The following is a 21,571-nucleotide window of genomic DNA, read 5'->3' on the forward strand; positions in this document are numbered from 1 at the left end:
CTTTTGACCATGTCAATCTAATGCATGTTGACCTTTTTTCATGTGCCGACCTTCTGCCTGTTGACCGATAGTTTTTTACTTATTGACTGTCCACCTAGTCCTAGACAGTCGACCTAATGACCGCATACTGTTCCTCACCATTCTTCCTCTCCTTTATACTGTTGATGTCCTTATTATACTGTACTTTTGTTTGTATCTGTGATTTTGTTCCATTGCTGCACTGTACTTTGTTTTATATTTTATTAAAAATTTATTTTGCAAAAAAATTAATTAATATTAAAATTAAAATTAATATTGAAAAACAAAAACAAAACAACAACTCTTTGGTGTTTGAGGTAATCTACAATACAATGATCCGCTCCATCGCACATCACCTGAAACACATAGATAGAGATGGAGCCGCACTTATTTAGCTGGCCAGCTCGCCATAGCAATACGTCTGTCAACTGAAAGTTCAATATTGTTTCGAGTTTGCCCCTTTTCCGGTTGCGTTTGAGTAAAATACCGTATTCTATGTTTCTTATGAGGAAACTGTACTGAGGTTAACCAATGTCCTATTCATTCATATACGTGTGTTGCGCCATCATTTTCATTGCAAGCTCTGCCGTATTTAGCTTTTAGTAAATCCCTGAGATGCAATTTACAGCAGAGATTGCAATCTCGAATGAACAAGAATGATAGAAAATGTACCCCTAAGAAGGAGAAACTATAGGAGTTAAAAATATTAGATATCTACAGAGACTTGGTTTGGGAGAATTAGTGACCCTGAGCTGCAGGAGAGATTTAGGTACAACCAAGGCAAGGTTTGTGAAATTACAAGGAGTACAGTCAAGTTCTATTTAATGAGGTGAATCAATGCTACTTCTGGCAATAAACAAAACTATATTGCCTGGAGGCATCAGATGTCCACCCTCCCTTCCTGTGGCTCAGCAATCATGTCTCACCCTACTCTGTGCAGTTATGGGCTTGTTAACTAGATAACCTGCAGCTATACATGAGAGAAGGCAGGAGGAGGTTCAGGAGCTGGGATGGGCTGAGCCATCAGACGTAACTGAATTTGATCTTGTTCATGCAGACTATATCACTTCTTTGGCAGCGTCTCCTGATACATGCAATCATAATGTCATAGACCCACTGATAAATACATTTGGACGACCCAATAACCAATCAATTCTGGCTGGGCTTCATGTAGTTGGACATACGTCCTTTATTTGGTACAAAATCTGCATTTCCACTACGTATTCACATCACAGATGTATGCATCCAATTAGCCATGAAAACCCACTTTTGTGCAGAAAACTGCACTTATCACAAGTAGGAAAAAAAACCTTTCCATTTAGCATTGATAATTCTCCATGAGCCTTATCGCAAATTTCATTTCACTTACTTTTAGCAGGTGAAAAGTAGTGCAAAATTCATATTGTAAGGTAAAATATTTGGGAATTTGAGCCAAAAACCATTAGACACCCTCCTTAATGCCTGATCGGGCACTTTGAAATGATTAAAAAGTGCAAAATGCAGAAAATGGGAGCACAAAGTATGGGACAGGTATAATGGTGTGCTTTATGAACGGGAATTTTTTTTAAGCTTGCACGTAGGAGTAATCAGGGTTTTTTGCAACCTTTTTTTTAAAGCACCTTTCAATGAAAGCATTAGTACAAAAATGCATATAACATGCATTAGATACCATTTAAATTCCCAAAGTCTCTTTAATATGTCCTCTTATACACTTCTATACTGTTATCCATGTAATACTATGTAATACTGCAGGGACTTTGAAACGGTTCAGTCTCGATGCGATCCTGCGTGTGCAGTCTGTTCAAATCATCGAACAATATTGTAGCGTCAGAGCGTCATCGGTGGGGCGGGGGTGGAGGCCGCGCTTAGAGCTGGCGCTGCTCCAAGTGCTGCCTCCTCCATAGTGTGAACGGGAAATGGGTCGATCAACCTGATTAACACGTTCACACTGCGCAGCAACACGGCAACGATCCGGTAAGAACTCTTCTTTTTACCCGGTTCGTATTGCTGTGTTGCTACCGGTTAGCTGTACCTTTCACATCACACTAATTACCGTGTCGGACCGGCATGAACCCAGTAATTTTGTGCAATGTGAAAGGGGTATTAGTTTAGCATTGGGCTACAAGCTGATTCCCACCTACACTTTGCATTGGTTTTGAATGCAGGAATTATCGGTACTTGTTTCCTATCTGGGCGCCCAGGTTTTCTACGTACGGCACCGTAATGAAATCGGATCGCATCGCATCGTACACACATACGATATTGAACGATGCGATGCGATGCGATCCGATTCGATTTCCCATAGGAAACAATGTGAAATGGCTCAATTTAGCCAAATTCTCATAGGAACAATAGTAAATGGGCCAAAAACACCCCTGAACATTGAAATGTCCCCCCAAAAGTAGTTTACGCCACCCCGCCATCAACGTGAACCCGAAGCGTGGCGAGCGCAGCGAGCCCGCGAGGGGCGGCGTTACGCGTCCTCCGACCTTTTCATGCCCTACTATCCACGTCGGCGTGGAGTGAGAATAGAATAGTGTGGCGAGCGCAGCGAGCCACCGAGCCCGAAGCGTGGCGAGCGCAGCGAGCCCCGCGAGGGGCCGCGGATACCTTCACAGTTATACGCGTCCCCTCGCGGGCGACGCGGACACCTGGGAAGCCCGCGAAGGGACGCGTTTACCTGTGAAGGTATCCGCGTCCCCTCGCGGGGCTCGCTGCGCTCGCCACGCTTCGGGCTCGGTGGCTCGCTGCGCTCGCCACACTATTCTATTCTCACTCCACGCCGACGTGGATAGTAGGGCATGAAAAGGTCGGAGGACGCGTACCGCCGCCCCTCGCGGGCTCGCTGCGCTCGCCACGCTTCGGGTTCACGTTGATGGCGGGGTGGCGTCAACTACTTTTGGGGGGACATTTCAATGTTCAGGGCTGTTTTTGGCCCATTTACTATTGTTCCTATGATAATTTGGCTAAATTGAACCATTTAACATTGTTTCCTATGGGAAATCGAATCGGATCGCATCGCATCGCATCGCATCGTTCAATATCGTGTATGTGTACGATGCGATGCGATCCGATTTCTCTACGGAGAATAGCATGGTGCGCAATTAACTTAGTGGGCGCCCAGATAGGAAACAAGTACCGAATTATCATATGTATCCCGTTTTGCTAAATTTAGAGTAGGATAAAAATGTTTTCAAGCAATTTGCTAGTAATAAAAAATGTTTTCAACTTTTTGGGGGGACAATTGCCACAAAAACATTTAGCTGGAGAATTTTTTGCAGCTAATATGATACCCTTTAGACTTACACTTCAGAGGGGTGAGACAGAGTAGGGAAATGCGTGCAAGAGTAGGGCAAGAAAGGATGTGTTAACGTAATTGCTGCACCTCAAGATCTGGAAGGCGCGATGTATGCTTCCCTGGAGCATTGTGAATACATTTGTGTTTGTTGCTGCATAACTTTTAACAGCATGATAACACCTTGAAATTGTGATTTATTCAGTAAATGACAGAATAATATACTGCAACAGGAATGTCAGCACCAGCAGCTGTCTGCAACTGAACGGAGCAACACTTGGATTGCTCTGTCAGGTGCAACCTAGTGGTTGCCGGGGCGAACAACACTAGAATTACCCCCACAGAGGTGAAGTTCAGCATTAGCCTTTTCATTTTATAAGATGCTTTGCTAATCTTCATTTATCCAAATACTGATTTATATTTTTTTATTGTTTCCTCATAAACAATCATAAACTTGATTTATGCTTCTTTATTGACAATATAGTGAAGTAAAGTAATGATTAAAGCTGTAGAATAGCTCTTACTTGCAGCTAACCCGTGGAACGCAAGCTTCTGTGCACACATAAATTCCATCATGCATCTGTTTTACAGAGCATTCTGGGACATCTAGTCCCACCTGATGAAGATTGCCTAAATCTGTTTTTATAAAACATTATAATCCAAGAGGAATTACACAGCTCTCCCAGCAGGAACTGCAGTGTTTAGTACAAGCAAAGGGTTCCCAGATGTAGAGGGGTGGGAATCTGGCAGGCTGTCAGACTTTTCTATGTTACATCTGTCTGGGAGACACTGCCGCACGTGTAGTACTAGCCCAGAGAAACATTGCCTTTTTAGGAAACTGAGAGGAAGGAGGATGGAGCTGCAGACATTCATCTGAATGACAAGAGAATTGGCAATGAGGAATGTCAAACGTTACATAGAGGACTGAAGGCTACATGACTACTGGAGTGCACCCTTCTTCACTTACACCACACCCAACAAAGAGAAAAATAAAAGCATTTTTTTATATTAACACTATTGACTGTAGTAGAGAACATTCAGATAATATTCAACACATTTCACATTATTTACCAGGAAGAGGACAATCAGCAACTTACCTCTTGCGAACACCAAGCGCATAATGGACTGACAGCCAGACATTGCTGACAAGAGCTCACCCCTCGTGTAGAGCAGATTGAGGCTGAAATATACAGATATATTATGTTAACTTTAAGTATAGAATATATGTAGACAACATACAGAATAATTTCCAGACTAGGGTAAGGAACAAATGCAGACAAACACTCATGCAGCAAGAGCAAATAAACAATGGTAACAGCAATATATTTCAAATTCCAAACACATGACTCGTGCCATGAACATATCACCACAGCGCATAGAACCTGCAATCCAACTTCCTTTTGAAAATGTATCGCTATAGTTTTTGGAGAGATCATTTATGGACTGTATGTGACACATTTTTAGGTGTAGGTCTAGAACGGATCACAGGTTTCCTGTGTAGTAGATCCAGGGGCTGCAATAGGTACAGATGGAGCCGCTCTCATGACTACCGCCGCCCACCACCCTGCGCCGTCCACCAGAATGGGGAACATGCACTTTGAGACGCTCGCGTGCCTCATGCTCAGCAATGGACTCGCGAGTGTGTGTCCTGTCCCTGTCAGCCGGATCACCATCCACCAGAAACCTGCGGATGGAGGTCTGGTGGAAACAATGAGTGCGGCCCCATCTGTAGGAGCAGCACCGGGAGACAATTTTAGGTCTTCTTAAGCCACCTTCCATAATACATACATCCATGTTTTCATTCATTGACCATGCTCTGAGCATGAGGTGGGTAGTCACTGATACCCCTTTTCAATAAAAGCCAGGTCAGAGTAGGGATTTTTGTCCCGGGTCGATCCTGTGGGTGGCCCTGGCTTTAGACACATTTCCACTGCAGTGCAACCCGGGATATTGCCGTTTCAGCCCCATTCTCACTGAACCCGGGTCAGCCCTGTTTTTTCCTATGGATTACATTTGAAATGGCATTTTAAAGAGATATAACAAAGGGGAGGTCCCAAAAGATGGCTAAATTACATACACAGGCCACCATTAAAGAAAACATTACCAGACTAAAAGAAGATACAACAAAAATATTTTTTTTTTTTTTAAAGTTTGGGATTTTATTTTAGTCCCAAAGATAAAATGTAAAACTTTTCAAAAGTGTCTTCACACAAGACACGTAATACTTCTGTGTAAACTCTTTGCAGTATACCTGTGGAATTGCTTTACATAAACATTGGTAAAGTGCCAAAGATAAATAAATAACTTTTCAAAAGTATTTGCACAATATAAACATTATAAAGCTATAAACTCTATAAAGCATACTTTGAGGAAACTCTGCATATACAAATTTAAATAACGTGTAAAGGTGTAGGGTTAATCAAACTATGTCCACAAGGCGGTTTAACAGACCAGGGGCCTTATGTAATAGGAGATATAAGAGCTAAGCAGCGATGTGCAGTGGCGTAACTATAGCACCACAGCCCCCGCGGTCGCGCGGGGGGGCGCTGTGCATGTGGGGGCGCCGGGGAGGCTGCGGTGCTATAGTAATGCCCCCATCCCCCGCAGGCTTACCTGTCTGCGCGTCCCAGCTCCCCTCCTGGCTTCAATCAATTCTATGGAGACGGACCATAATAAAATGGCCGCCCCATAAAGCAAACAATTCTCTGAAACTGTCTGCGGTATGGGGGCGGCCATTTTATCGTGGTCCGTCTGCATAGAATTATTAATTGAAGCCAGGATGGGAGCCGGGACGCGCAGACAGGTAAGCCTGCGGCGATGGGGGGGCAACGGGCACCAGCGGCCGGGTTGGGGAGGTGGGTGGGAAGGCCGGTGGGGAGGGGGAGAGGCGCCCCCCCATTAACGGCAGGGGGGGGGGGCGCCCCAAAACAAGCTACGCCACTGGCGATGTGGATACAGGCTGAAGTTGGAAGTTTTTGGAAAGGGGCAGTTATGTACAAGGCATGTTTTGGCCTTGTAAATGATTGCCCCTTTCCTTTAGAACTCCACATGACATACTGCACCACTGACAAATTCGGACACTATTACACCGGGCCTCAGCTATTCAAGATATTCCAGCTACCTATCCTACATGGTCTGTTCAGCAGCCCTGTGTACAAGGGGCCTTATTCTGGTCCACATGCAAAGCTGCAAAATCTGTAGGGTTGCGTGTAGATAAAACGCTGTCCGCAGAGCCATCTGCTGACCATCGAGTAATTTGGAAGGTGCACGCAAAGAGGGCAGGCAGTTGATATCTGCTGACGTCAGCTGCCAGCCCCCGGCACCTGCATCACTGCCTAATTTCCATAGTACTGCCCAGCATTTTCATGGGAACGCCCATGGGAACGTCCCATGCCCCCGACCGCACTGCTAGGTGTGAACGGTTTTGGCGAACTAGCAATTCACCATGCCTGCTAGCAACCAGCGTATGCACATGTGCAGATATGCGCATGCAGAAAACATCACTCCCCCGTGCAAACACACAGGGGAGCGAATCAATAAAAATAAGGCCCACAGTTTGGGAATCAGTTGCAAGCAAAAAGTGCAAAATAAACAAATATAAAATTTGAGATTCCCCCAAAAAACACAGGCATTTTTTAACTCAAATTATGGTATACTGTTCAGGGGAGTCTAGGTTTGGCAGTGTAGTAGGTATGGTGTTACTGCTAGGGGCTTTACATGGCCCTCTATATTCCATGGGTTCTGGGTGTGGTGGCACACTAGTAGCAGTGCTGGAGGCGTATCTAGTAGCAGTGCTGGGGGCGTAGTTATTGAGCCCTCTATATTCAGGATGGTCTTGGTTTGGCTGGTGTGCCAATGAAGTGCTAAGGGTGTAGGGAGTTTGCCCTCTACTGATTTGGCCATATCCAGAGTCCTGGTATGCTGGGGCCTGTGGAGCATGTGGGGCATAATGCGTATACCCACGACCAAATGTGTGCTCCAAAAATAACATTTGTCTTTCATGGATGTCCATTAATTGGGGAAAAAAAGTCTGCTGTATCTGTTTTTCGTTTTCTAAAAGCCTGTGCACCAGAGCCTCTTGAGCATGGGTCCTCAAACTGCGGCCCTCCAGATGTTGTGAAACTACAAATCCCAGCATGCCTTGCCACAGTTTTGCTATAAGGGAGTGTTAAAACTGTGGCAAGGCATGCTGGGATTTGTAGTTGCACAACATCTGGAGGGCCGCAGTTTGAGGACCCATGCTCTTGAGCATTCGAGCAGCTGCATTTCAAAGTCCAATTCCCGCAGGTGTTCCACTAATATGGAAGAACAAGCTCTTGCTGCTTGCTCAGGCCGGTTTAGTCTTTTTCTTCCTTGGCGGCACATTGTAAACCAAGAATATTGTTAATAAAAAGCATATATAAAAATAGTCTAGGTGTTTGCATACATGTGCTTGTGGCCTTCTCCCACCTGCACACTAGCGGCACATATACCAATTGGATCAGTGGAAATATGTTTGTTGGTTTTTAGTTTTTTTTTACTTACTATTAGACTGTAGTGGCAGTGTTACTTGCTTCGGACTCCCCCTCCACCATGGGCTCTGCACTGTCGGAGATGACAGAAAAATCCAATCCACTACAGTTGACTTCACCGTCATCGGATATTAGGAGCGGTGATGTTGGGCAGCACTGCAAGGTCAACATGGAGGACTGTGTGGCCGATGCTTGCTGGCTACTCTCCATCTGGCAGGAGCACTGTGATGCCAATAATGATGACAGTACCAGTAGATTTATAAATGCTGTGTCACCAAAAGCACTAAATCACAAGTCATAATGGACCCATTCCAGGCATATGTCACCATTTTTTTTACGGTTTTGGTCATGTACCTTGGTGTATTGCTTTGGTAGGCCTTTTAATTTGTTGACCACTTGCTGCTGAGAACATTGTATTCCCCAGGATGCCAGCATCTGTGAAATATTGTGGTACACAACCAAATCTTTAATGGTTCCAGTCACCTGGCGCTTGATCTCTTCCTTGGTTCCAATGAGCAGAAGCTTTTTAATTTCCAAATGGAGTTACTGGTCATGCTGCTGTTGTGCTGCAAAGTGTGGTGCGAAGCTCACTCAGCTCCTGGACCTGGGAGCTTGCCGACTTTAAAATTTCCTGTGTAGGATTGCTGGGGCTTTGACCCAGATTAGAGCGTTTACACTGCCTGCAAACCCGGATTTTTGCGTGCTCCGGGGAATTAAGCCGGGTTATTCAGTGGAAGAGGGGTATCAGTGAACTGTGATCAGGGCATCCCATGCCTAGGGCTAGAATTAGAAAGCTTTCAAAACAGACAAGTGGAAATATTGCCCATAGCAACTAATCACATTCTATTATTTTCTAGGATGCGATAGGGGAGTTCTACTGAAGATGAGATATTGCCCATAGCAGCCAATCAGATTCTATCTATTATCTTCTAGAAAGTGCTAAATATATAAGAAGTTTAATCTGATTGATTGCTACGGGCAACATTCCATCTTCCATAGAACTCTCATTTTAGTAAATGTACCTCTTATAATCTGATTGTTTGCTATGGGTAAAACCATCACTCTTCATGCTTAGAAGCTTTAGTAAATTTATTCCCTAGCCTTTATTAGCTCCCTTTCTGCTAGGTCATCCTTTTTTTTTAAAGTTGGCGTAAAGAGTAAGAAATGATACTTCTTTTCTAATTACTAGTCACTTATAACTAATGTGATTGGCTACACATCCATTCGCAGCTGTCCGAATATGTACAAAACCCAACGTAATAGGCTCACCATCAAATGATTTTTACACTGGGCTCGGAGTAGCTAGAAACTTACTCGGTGGTGCGATGAAAAAAGGCATATCTGGGCTGGAGCTGACGACACATACCCTTCCCTAATACACTCAGGCACACCTAGTATTTCCCCAGACACTCCCAATGTTGTTGTTTTTTTGGCATGCCCACTAAACTGCTGGTTTCCACCCCCAGATGCCTACTTCCTATCAATCACCTTGTGAACGGCATTGTTAGGATTAAACCCTGTTCTATAGGGATAGAACAGGGAACGAAAGCTAATACGGTACCTGGAGCAGTTGCTGGATGATCAGGATAAACATATTACATAAACTAAACTGAATATGGGACACAGGACGGACAGGAGTAACTGACAATATCCAGGAGCATAGAGGTGAGGATGGGCCACAATCCCAACCCTGACTCTGTTAATCCCTCCAGAGATTATAAACACCTGCAGAACTAAGACTTCACCTAAAATAGCCATGTTTGAAGGGGCGAATTAGGTCCGCCCCAACTTCGGTGCCACCAAGCCTTGCAGGGAGACAAGGTGCCCAACACCTCCAGAGCAGACAAAAGGAAGACTAACTTAAACCCGTAAAAATGGGAAACAAAACAAAATGTGTCACAGCTGTCCTCCATGGGAGGGAATCCTCCTGCAGTCCATCGTACACGTATACTAGCAGGTGACCCCTAAGCACGTGTATTCAGGAAGGTGGTGAAGTAGGACATAGTGATACAGTTTCCTACCAAACTACCGTAAATGCAACAATGCATGAAGGTGTTAAACATATACACAATACTCTTAGAGCACTTATCTCTTGTTCAGACAGGGTCTGGGGGGAACCAGAAGTTGGGATCTAAAAGCAGGACTCGGACTTGAACCCCGGCATCAGGGCCAGCAGCGGACAGCAGGGGACTAGGAACACAGGCAGGACAAGCTGCATGAGACAGGAGTCTGGACTGCAGACACACATTTAGGAACTCAGGCTGGAAACAGAACTCAAACGACTACACAGTGAGAAGCACATGCTCCCTTCACTGAGGAACTAAACAGGAAGTATAACCAGCAGGGAGCAGCTGGTAAGAATCCCTAATGAAGGGTAACCAGCTAATGAGAAATTCAGTGCAGGTGTGCTTGATGCACAGAAAACCCAGTCCAGGTTGCTTAGCAACAGCTTCATAACAAAAGGCATGCAAATAGAAATAGTAGCAGGATTTCATCACAGCATGGCCTTGCGCATGTGTACTGTGAACCACTTGCATGTGCAGTGTGTCGATAATCATCTCTGAAATTGCAGCCTTGCGATTAGGTCTAAATCAGACCCTGAGTGGAAAGCTTTAAAAGAAGGGCAGTGATTGAAATCATTGTTCTTCCTCTATTAACCATGGTTACATGCAAGGTAAGGGATTCACAGGTGAGGATATTGTTGCTAGTAATATTGAAACTCAATCAACCAATCATCAGATCATCACAAGCTTCAGGACAGAAGTTCAACAGTTGTGAAGAAGGCTTCAGGGCACCCAAGTCCATTAAGCGACAAGACCATCTCCTAAAGTTGATTCAGCTGCAGGATCCTGGCACCAGTGCAGAGCTTGCTCAGCAATAGCAGCAGTCAGGTGTTAGTGCACCTGCATGCACAGTGAGGCAAAGACTTTTGGAGGATGCTGGTGTCAAGAAGGGCAGCAAAGAAGTCAATTCTCTACAGGGATTTGACTGCTGTGTACTTGGGTAAAGTCATTTTCTCTGATGAATACCCTTTTAGATTGTTCTGTACATCTGGAAAAATGCTTGTACGGAGAAGGAAAGGTGAGTGCTACCATCAGTCCTGTGTCATACGAACAGTAAAGCATTGAGAGACCATTCATGTGTGGGGTTGCTTCTCAACCAAGGAAGTAGGCTCACTTACAATTTTGTCTGAGAACAGAGCCATGAATAAATTAGTACACTCAATTCAAAATTGGGAGAAACCAATCAGTTCAGATATCTCAGAGGCAATACAGCTTCTTCTGTCTCTGTGGATCTTCCTTTATAAACGCCTGATATGAACCCAATTGAGCATTTATGAGATCTTGTGGAGAGTTCCATTCACACCCAAGATCCTGTGCCTAGAAATACCAGGGAGCTGTGGGAAGCTATCCAGACTACATGTGTTAACATCTCTCTAGAAGTCTTCCGTTAACTTGTGGGATTGATGCCACGTTAAATTGCTGAACTTAACTAGAGGGCACCTATCCCCAGCGGCGTAACTATAGCACCGCAGCCACCACGGGGGGCGCTGTGCATGTGGGGGCGCCGGGGGCTGCGGTGCTATAGTTAAACCCCCCCAATCCCCCGCAGACTTACCCATTGCGCTGGTCCCGGCGGCTCCGTTCTTCTGCTGAGGACCACCACAAAATGGCCTCCCCCATATAGCACACAGTTATCTGAAACTGTCTGCTGTATGGGGGCGGCCATTTTGTGGTGGTCCTCAGCAGAAGAACGGAGCCGCCGGGACCAGCGCGATAGGTAAGGCTGTGGGGGATTGGGGGGGGGGGGGGTGTTTGCATAGGCGGCGGGGCGGCAGGGCAGGGGTGCTTGGCGGGGCGACGGTGAGGGGGGGGCGCCCCCCCCCTAACGGCGGGGGGGCGCCCAAAACTTAGCTACGCCACTGCCTATCCCATGACTTTTAGCACTGCAGTGCAATACTCAAGTGATAGTAATTTATGTAGATAAAATAATATAACAGCAAAAAATGTGGATTTTCATCTTAATTATAACTTAAAGCATCCACTGTCATCGCTCCTAAAATGTTATTCGTTTTTACTTTAGCATCAACTACAGAAACATCTGCTACAAAAGTACCATTATCAGTTCTCTTATTTATTGCCACATTGTAGCGAGAATATAACATAGATGTCATGAAGTTATTTTGCATTTGCTGACAGCAGATCTGGCAAGTTTGACACAATGACGTGAGTGGAGAGTTGAGCATGATACATCACATCTCTGTACTACTGCAAATGTAGATTTCTACCCAACAACTATGGGATTAAACAAATTGATATACAGTACACATTAAGAGATTTTGAGCCTTCAGACATTACTCATAAAATGAATAGTTAAGAAATGATAAGCAGGAATTATGTGGATTTCTGATGGAACTGCGTCATCCCTAGTTGATTGGGCATTTTATTCTCCAAAGAGCACTGCTTACTCAGAAATGCCGACATTGACCAGTGGGTCCGGTTGTTAGGTGGACAGTGTCTATGTCGACAGTCAATAAGTAAACAACTATTGGTTGACAGGCAATAGATTGACATTGACAAATGGTGGACACCCGCATAAGGTCTACATGGTAATGGTTGACACATGAAATGGTTAACATGAGTTTTTCATGAGTTTTTTAACCCAACTTGTTTTTACTTCCATCCACGTCATCATAGATGGAGAATATAATAGTGTGCCAAGCATAGTGAGGTACCGAGCCCAAAGCATGGCAAGCACAGCAGAAATGCCGGGTACATAGTAGGCATTGTGTGTATCCAGCGATATTCGAGGTGGCGGGGTGCTGGCATCAGCAAGTCCATACACACTGGCCGATTCCGGCAGGGAGGGAGCAACAGCAGGGGGTGCAACAGAGGAGGCAGGTGCACGACCCTCGTTAATGAGGTCATCTCACATCTGAATGTTTCTGACGAGGAAGAGGGTCGTTAACGATACGTGGGAGTTTGCATCACTTACGATGTTGAGTGGTGTCCACAACAGATGAGGTGGTAAAAGATATTGTTTTTGAGTGATATATTTTACTAGTCTTTTCTGCATGGGGCTTTAGGTGTATAATTCCTTATGCATTAGGCATTTTGTATTCATCATCCCACATAATAATATTATAGCACACAACTATCACTATTATTCATTCTTCACCAGGATGGGATCTTATCAAATCCATTGTCCCAACAAGGGCCAATAATAAAATAGCTGTGAAAGTTCATTCATATAAGGGGAAAAGCAACAATGGGCCATAAGTATTAAGCCTGGTAAAGTGATAAAGTGGTGATAAAATGTAAGGTGATAATGCACCAGCCAATCAACTAGTTATTTTTTATACACAGCTGCTTTATCACCACTTTATCACTTTACCAGGCTTTATACATCTGCTCAATACATTTTTTGTTGTCGTCCCCCCCCCCCCCCCACTACCATCAATGATAAATAGGCCACTTTAATGTTTAGCTGTGTACACTCGCTTAGATTTTTCCCTGTTTTTCGATTCGATTTTGCTTATAGGAGTAAAATTGAATCCACATCGAATGGTTTTTAGGATACTTTCGATCTGCATTCGATTCGATGCGCGCTCCCGTTTTCTCAAAATCGAATAGAAAAAGCTCCTGTGCAGCCAAGGAAATCTCGAATTCGATCCAGTAAATCGAATGAGTACATTGTGCCTACATTGTGAAATCGAAATCAAATCGAATGCAAAAGTACAGATCTAATGCCAAATCTAATGGGATGATCTAATGCCAGATCTAATACAAAATTGAATCTAACATCAAATCTAAAGCAAATCTAAGCATGTGTACAGGGCTTTATGTTCACTTTCAGAAACACGGGTAATCAGATCTTGTGCAATATCAATGGGGAGCTAATACTTGGATTAAAACTGTCTACTCCAATACATTTATACATTGTATGGCTCATAATTGATAATAAACAATATGTTTTTAATACTGGAGTATACATAATGTAGGGTTTATTAAAAATAATAATAATAATTAAAAAAATCTAATACTGTATATATATTTTGTTATTCCTTTTAGGCCCTGACCTTTGTATTTGGTCATATGTATTATTGTCCATTTAAGGCAAATCCAGTATCATCCAATGTGTACAGAACTCTTGTATCCAAATCAGAAATAGCACAAATAACTACTTTAATGCAGCTATTACTAAATTGCCCTAAATCTCAGGAGCCATGGCCAGCCGCCAGAACAATTTCCTACATAGTATAAAAACATGTTGTTCATGGAATATTGCAGAGCATGAGAATCTGTAGGCAATTATTAATGAGTATCTATCTATCTATCTATCTTATCCTTAGAACAACAAGCTATGAGCAAATCACTCTTTGTATACATAACATGTAAGTTCGCAGATGTTTATGTACCAAGTAACTAAATATAAGCTTTCACCACAAATGCAGCAGCCCAGCCCTACACATGAATAACATACACGCTTCTGTTTGAATTAACTCCGTAGTAAGTTCACCTGTATGACGTGTGCAGTAACTTTTACACTGAAAACTATACACATACAATAAAACTATTCAGCAGTTTATCTACATGTGTAAACTCACCACAGCTTCCAGTAGTGATCAGCAACATAAGGGTGAGACCCCTGTAAACCGGCATCATTTTGTAAAGTAGGGGGGCAGCGCTGTACATACTCACTCTGCCCCCACCCACTTGAACTGTATGCAGAGGATCAGCTGGGTACTAAATTGTAAGCACGAACTGCAGTCATAACTCCTCCCGGTCCCTCGTTCACACCCTGCCTGTAACTACACTCATTCCTATCCTAATAAACTTAGCTGGACTGAAAGAATACTTTAAACTACTGCCCCCCACTGGTTACAACTTGGAAATCTATGTACAGAAGTCTGTTATACTTCACCAAATTGAAACTAGTTTTTTTACTTGATTATTTCATAAATTCACTTTTTTTTAAGAATTGTGTATTTAGAAAATGGTAAACAAAAATATACAGCCTTGACTGTCACTTTATGTATGTATTGAAAATAAAATTATATTTTTAAATACTCTTTTTACGGGATATTTATAAGGTGGCATTCTCTGTGTCTTTCAGTTATTACTAACTGAAGATTTGAAAACACCCTTTCACAGGAACAGGGGCTGATGATTGGCAGAGAGCTCTCAGCCAATCAGCGGCCCCATACTTTTGAATGGCAGTTTCTAAATCTCTTCCCGCAGGCAGCTCCCTGGGAGTCCTTTACATGCGATTGCATGCGATTTATCACATGTAAAAAATGTGACACATCAAGTGTCAAATGCCATGCAACCCTCCTGGGGAGCTGTCGGGGGAGTTGAGGGAAATTCATGTCCAATTTGTCTCCTTCGTGTCAGACAACCTTATGCTGATTTAAAAACACAGCTGAATATATGCACCCCTCTTTCTTTTTTTACCAACTTCTGTATGAAAGGCAACGGTGGATTTTCCACAAGACAACCTAGGCACCCGCCTAGGGCCCAGCAGGTCCTAAGGGGCCCCATAAAGATATCCTGGCGATTCAAAAGGTTTCCAGAAATGCTTTGCGTGACTACCACGTAATGTCATGACATCACACGGACCTGCTCACACTCCCAAAGTTCCTTTGGATGAAATCAATTTGTGTTTCCAAACATTTTTTAGCCTATCAAAGTACATCACTGTATGTGAGTAGTCAGCAGGGCCGACCGAGCCTAATTTAATTTTTTTTGGTAGATCTTAGCGCCCCTCACTTTGGATATTGTGGATGGAGTATCACCTGGCCCACCCACATAAAGCCAGATCTACATACACTAAAAACATTTTTTAAATCCTCAGACTCCAGAGAGCAGCCCTCCAACACATGCTCTAGATCAGGGGTGTCCAAACTTTTTGTGACGAGGGCCAGATTTGGTGAGGTGAAAATATAGGGGGCCGACCATTCAGCCTGACATTCTTTGAATCATTATACACATCAGAATGGTCCATGTCCCCCAGCCTGCCCCATCACTGTATTTCCCCCATTCACTGTATGTCCCCCAGCCTGCCCCTGCTCCCCCTTCTCTGAATGGCCATCACTGCCTCCATTCACTGTATGTCCCCCAGCCTGACCCTCCTTCACTGTATGTCCCCCACTCTGCCCCCTCCCTTCTCTGTATGTTTCCCAGCCCCTTGTGTGAGCCAGAGGATGGAGAGGCAAAGCAGGCACTGCAAGGACAGGAGATGCTTGGGCTCCCGCTGCCGCCCTCCTCCGCTCTGCATGTTACGGGAGCAAGCTTCCCCCTTGCTGCCCCCCTCCCCAAACACTGCTGTCACTGTGATTGTGGAGTAGGGTGATATACGTTTGCAGCAGCAGGGGTAGGACTCCAAACACATCTGACTGTGGCGGCCGGCACCTCCTCGCTGCAGCAGACAGCAAGGTAAAGGTGCGCTCGCCGGGGCCCCACCTGTGTCCTGTGCTGTGCTTCCCACATCTGATGCTCTGCCCGCTTCCAGCTGGAGGCTGCGGGCCGCTTGAAATGACAGCATGGGCCGCAATTGGCCCCCGGGCCTGACTTTGGCCATGCCTGCTCTAGATCCAGTCAGGGTGTGATACTAGCATTATCCTAGTCATTAATCCACTTCTTATCATAAACCCAAGCATTCACGCATTGGAAAGCAAATAGAAATTATTGATCTGATAATTTGATTTTCTGTGTGAAAGGGGGGTTCTGACTGGGGCTGGCAATACAACCTGGCAATCAAAAAATAGGGACAGTGGAGCGCATTTACACAGGAGTAAAATGCTCGTTGCCAAGGAAAAGTTAAATGCTTGTTGCCAAGGGGGGCAGCATCTGTTTGTGTGCCTCTTAATCCTACAAAACCCTGGATTGATGGCTCTGATCCTGGGATTCATATCTTGGCATCTTTGTCCTCAAATCTCAGGATCCCGCCTCAGCTTCCCCCATTCACTAGGAGAGCATCAAATCACAGTAGCTGCAATATAATGCACAGAAAATCACCATGACTGCGATATAATGCACAAAACATTACAGGGACCACAATAATATATATAAAATATATATGTGACCACCATACAAGCAGAATATTTTTAAACGCCGTACAATTTCTAATTTCTAAAACCCCCTAGTCCAGGGGTTCCCAATCTTTTTTGATTCACAACACCCTAGAGAATCAGAATTTTTTTCACGGCACCCCTAGGTCCCAAAAAAAAATATTAGATTGGGTTTATATGCGATTCTTAGTGGCAATTATGTGGTAAAGGGCAGTATTTGCTTCTGTTTGTACACATTCTATGATTGGCAGCCACCAGCACTGGTTTTGCTCATAAATAATTAACCATTAATAATTTGAGTTGGTCCTAGACCACCAAGCCGCGGCACCCCTGCTTGTGTCCCGAGGCACCCCAGGGAGCCACGGCACACAGTTTGGGAACCACTGCCCTAGTCAATAATTTACCTTTCCTCAAAATAACTACTTCATCATAATCAAAGTAATCTCAAAAGTGTTTTATGGAGCAGTGTGGTCATATGCAGTAGGCTCCGGAAAGCATCACTTTCTTAAAACTGTGTCCAATAGGCAATGACATGAAGGCTGACATCAGAAATAATAGGCACACCTCCCATCCATAAAAGTTTAATATTTAATTATTTAATAGCAGGCAGTATTGGAAATATTTTTTTTATATATATATAAACTGGCATATAAAACGTGTAACGATAATTTATCCTTTACAAGATGTTCAGACGGGAGTCTGTTAGTACCTCATAGGGGTTTACCCCTTATTTATTCAATTGCTTAAAAATAACAGCATATCTGTATGTGCAGATGGAGCCCACTGCTCAATGCTGGCTGTGCTGGGTTCTCTGCTGTATGCTGGTTGATATTTCCTGCAGCTGAACTGATCCAGTTAGTGTTTGTTGTCTTCTCATCTGAGTGGCAGGAAATCTCAGCCGGCATACAGCCGAGGCCCCGGTGCAGCCAGCTAACAGCTGTGGTGGATGCTTTGATATACTGTACAGAGGATTACAGATCAGAGAAATTCATCTCAATGCCATAAAGAACTCCAAAGGTAAGACACAATTAGCAACTCACAAATAATTTACATGGCTACAAGTAATAAAGCCTGGGTAAAGGGATTTTTACCCTGGTCACCAACAGGATTTTTAGTGGGTCTTTCCCAGGTAACGAGCAGTGGAAACAGCTCTAACCCAGGATTTTGTTCCCCGCACGTTGCACGCCCTCTGCCTGCCCGCTGGTCCCTTCATGCTGCCTGCCTGTTAGTCCTGGCCTGCTGCCCTGCTTTCCCAGGTTTTCCCTTCAGTGCAGTGGAAACGGGTAAAGAGAGCCACCAAAATCCCGGGTATGACTGGATTTTGGTGGCAAGGGGTATAATAAGAACCATACGGGAGGCAAAATAGTGTCAGAAATAGTTTTTGGATCTAATCCGAATCCCCTCACAATTTGGCTGCCACAAAGCCAGCGTTTGTTGGTGGAATCCTGCCGTTTACTCAGAGTGTCCGAAGAAAAACACAGGTGTTCCCGAGCGTTTTAAGGAAGGATCTTTGACATCAGCAGAGTTGCCACAAGTTAAGAGAGGAGGACTGTGTTACGCCCCCTTCATCTGGGCTCCCTCCTCTCTTGTGTCTGCAGTAACCCGGCTGCGCAGAAGAGTCTAAGCGCTAGAGTCTTTAGACTCTACTGTGCATCTGCGGACTTCTGAAAAAATGGCTGTGACGATTCTGGCAGCGCTGCTGTCTTCATTACGGATGCAAGACAAGTATTAAAATGGATGCAGTGTGGGCCCTCCTCGACTCTTGGGGCTCGGGTGCACTGCACACATTGCACCTATTATAAATACACCACTGCAGAGTTGTGGATGTATCAGACTTACATATGCACACACTGAAATACGATTCGATGGTTTGGGAATCGCGTATGGATTTGCAGGTGAATAGCGAATAGCAATATTTTCGCAATTCACCTGCAGATTTGCACGGGGCGGGTTTTGTTTCTGTCTGGATGGCATGTCCGGGGCGGGTTTTCTTTCTGTCATGTACTCGCAGTCTTCTTCAACTTTGCAGATGAGCGAACAGGTCTGAATCAGACCCACTAAACACAGAAGGAAACAGTCATATTCATTTAAAACTGACATAGCGTCCTAGATCCACCATCTACCATCTACTACTTTTCCCTTATGTGCTGTCATTGTAGGAGCACTGCTGGCTGCCGATCATGTCACATGGAGAAACCTGACATGAACAAGCCTGATGATGATAGGTAAAATCAACACTTTTCAATCCGTTAATCAGTTTTAATATTTCTTTCCAATAGATCTAAAGATTTTTCAATCCAGGGATAACCGTGAGGGCAGTAAGATTCCCTGCTTCCCCAATCACATTACACAAGTATCATAGCAATTTTTCAGTTATTTAGTTATCAAAGAGTTGGTTGTAATGGTCATCATATTAAACATAATTAGTAGCTTAGTAACTCTTCCAACACACCCATGAGGTACAGTAGGTGGCCAGTATCATTTTTTGGGGTTTTTTTTTGTTGCCACTAGCCCTGATCCCCAGCTTTCTTTATGTTCATTTAAAGTTTTACATCTGTTGCTATTCCTAAGCATTTGACTTACCCTTTTATTGTCTTCCCACCTCCATTTATTTCCGTTATTTTAGTTAATTGATTTATCATTAATTTAGCCAGTTTTAAAGGTCATTAAATTATGGTTATGTCAGTAATTACGCTTCATTAAAGTTTTCCGCCAAATTCAACCAGTAAAAGTGTATCAAAGTTCTGCCCAGGGTACACCAATGGGAGGTCTGATCGGATTCCAACCCTCTATTTGTCTTCTGGGATCCAATTTTTCCACTCTGTGATGTTTTCTTCCAAAACCTTCCAGTGGAAGGCCTAGAACAGGTTCCTTAGGTCAAAGTACTTCTCGGTTCATTCCGCCCTAATGTCTGATGCAGGGGCGGGCTGGGCCGGGGGGCAGGGTGCCATGTGCCCCCCAGGCCGCTCTGACTGGAGGGCTGCGGGCCGCGTCCGCAGCTGCCTTACCTATTTCTGCAATGCCAGCGGCCAGGTTCCTGTAGTCTTTTAAAACATGTCTGTGGCTACAGGAACATGGCCACCGGCCTCCACAGCTACGTGGAGGAGGGCCCGGTTGCCTGTCCACTCTGATCTCCGGCAGTGGCGGACGCTGGGTGTGGACTTCATGATGATGACGCCACCCGCAGGATGTCTCTCTTCTCCCCCGAGCTGCAAATCAACACATCAGGGAAGGCGGGAGAGTCTGCAGTGAATGCGGACACATCAGCCTCCAAGCGGCAGCGGCCAGAGCTAAGGTTCTGCAATCAGCCTGGGCAACACAAGCAATCCCCAGGTTAGTGTTGCTTGCTATACCTCGTCCCCAGCCTAGTAGTAGTGTCCCCCCCCCCCCACATCTGAAAGCCCCCCCCCCACATCTGGCACACTCTTCTGTCTCCCACTGTCTCCCCCTTCCCAACCAACCCTCTACCCACCATATAGAAGCCCCTTAGCCCAGTGTCCCCCTCATATATATTTATCCCCCCCCCCCCCCCCCACACACACACACAAACACATACACCATTTTCCCTTCTCTTCCACTCCCCATATACAGGGCAGCAGTCTGTGGTGTCCTGTTATTATACAGGGGGAGCAGCCTGTGGTGTCCTGTTTTTATACAGGGGGAGCAGCCTGTGGTGTCGTTATCTTTTTTTTTTTATTAATACATATATTTTTTTTAAAGAAAAATCTCCATTTTAATGATGTGCTGTTACTTATGGGCCAGTGCTCTGGAATTTCCCCCTGGGCTAAAAGTTGCCAGCCAGCCCCTGGTCTGATGGGACCCCACAACCCTAGATCATGCCAGGATCTAACGGAACTACTTCAGGTTGGTTTCATTCTGATCAGTGCTGGGGTGTCTAAATGCATAACCGGACAAACAAACAAACAAACAGGCCCATGAATTTTATAAATAAGATTTAAACCAAGATTCCCTCCCTGAAGGAGCAACAGCAGTGAAGCAGACATTCAGTTCTATTTACTTAACTTTGGGGAGAGGTGAAGTAAACAGAGACAAAGTACAAGTGATGTTCCGGGCTGTGTTTGAAAAATGACAGTTGGGAGCTGAGTGGTTGGCACTTTATATACGTTAACTTTACCTCTCTCTAAGGCTTATTAGGAGTTGTACGGAAAATGACTTTGAATCAATGCACCTCACTATTTCCAGGGAAGTATGAAGCACCTCTGCCAGTATGTTTTCTACAAGCTTTGCTGGAAAATACTATTTTTATGCAAAAATCACTCTGCCTTGCTTTGTTCAATTTCAACTGGGAATTTGGTGTTGCCTGGTACCTGCCTGCACTGCCACCAGTGAGACATTGCCCAGGCTGGTTTTGAGTTTGAAAAAACTCAGGGAGCCTGAGGAGTGCTCCCACCACCAGTGCAGTGAATAAGTCGTGCATAGGGGGTTGTGCGATCGATGGACCCTCTCCCAAAGGAGAAGGGCCCCATTTTTCCCCTAACCCCTCTCAGCCATAAGGCCTAAGAGGGGAAAAAAGGGATCGGTGGGTCTTAGAGAGCTTAGAGAGACCCGCTTTCCTCAACCCCCGGAAAGGTTAGGATGGTGGGTCATCCGCACCCGAAGGTTTGGAGAGACCCGCAATAGGCTTCCCTCCGCTTTGCAGCTCGGGGTCGCCCTCTA

General features: G+C 44.7%; 1 protein-coding gene across 1 annotated transcript in view; it reads right to left on the minus strand.

Annotated features, from left to right (window-relative positions):
- ITGB3 (integrin subunit beta 3) overlaps positions 1-14,629 on the minus strand; it is a 70,566-nt gene extending 55,937 nt beyond the window's left edge. The window contains exons 1-2 of the mRNA XM_083146928.1: positions 14,432-14,629; positions 4,411-4,493 (exon numbers count right to left, since the gene is read on the minus strand). Of these exons, the coding sequence (XP_083003054.1) occupies positions 4,411-4,493; positions 14,432-14,519 (171 nt within the window). The 5' untranslated portion in view covers positions 14,520-14,629. The remainder of the gene's footprint in view (positions 1-4,410; positions 4,494-14,431) is intronic.
- Positions 14,630-21,571: the final 6,942 nt, after the last annotated feature.

The sequence above is a fragment of the Crinia signifera genome, chromosome 6 (genome assembly GCF_055691185.1).
Source record: "Crinia signifera chromosome 6, ASM5569118v1, whole genome shotgun sequence".
NCBI lineage: Eukaryota > Metazoa > Chordata > Amphibia > Anura > Myobatrachidae > Crinia > Crinia signifera.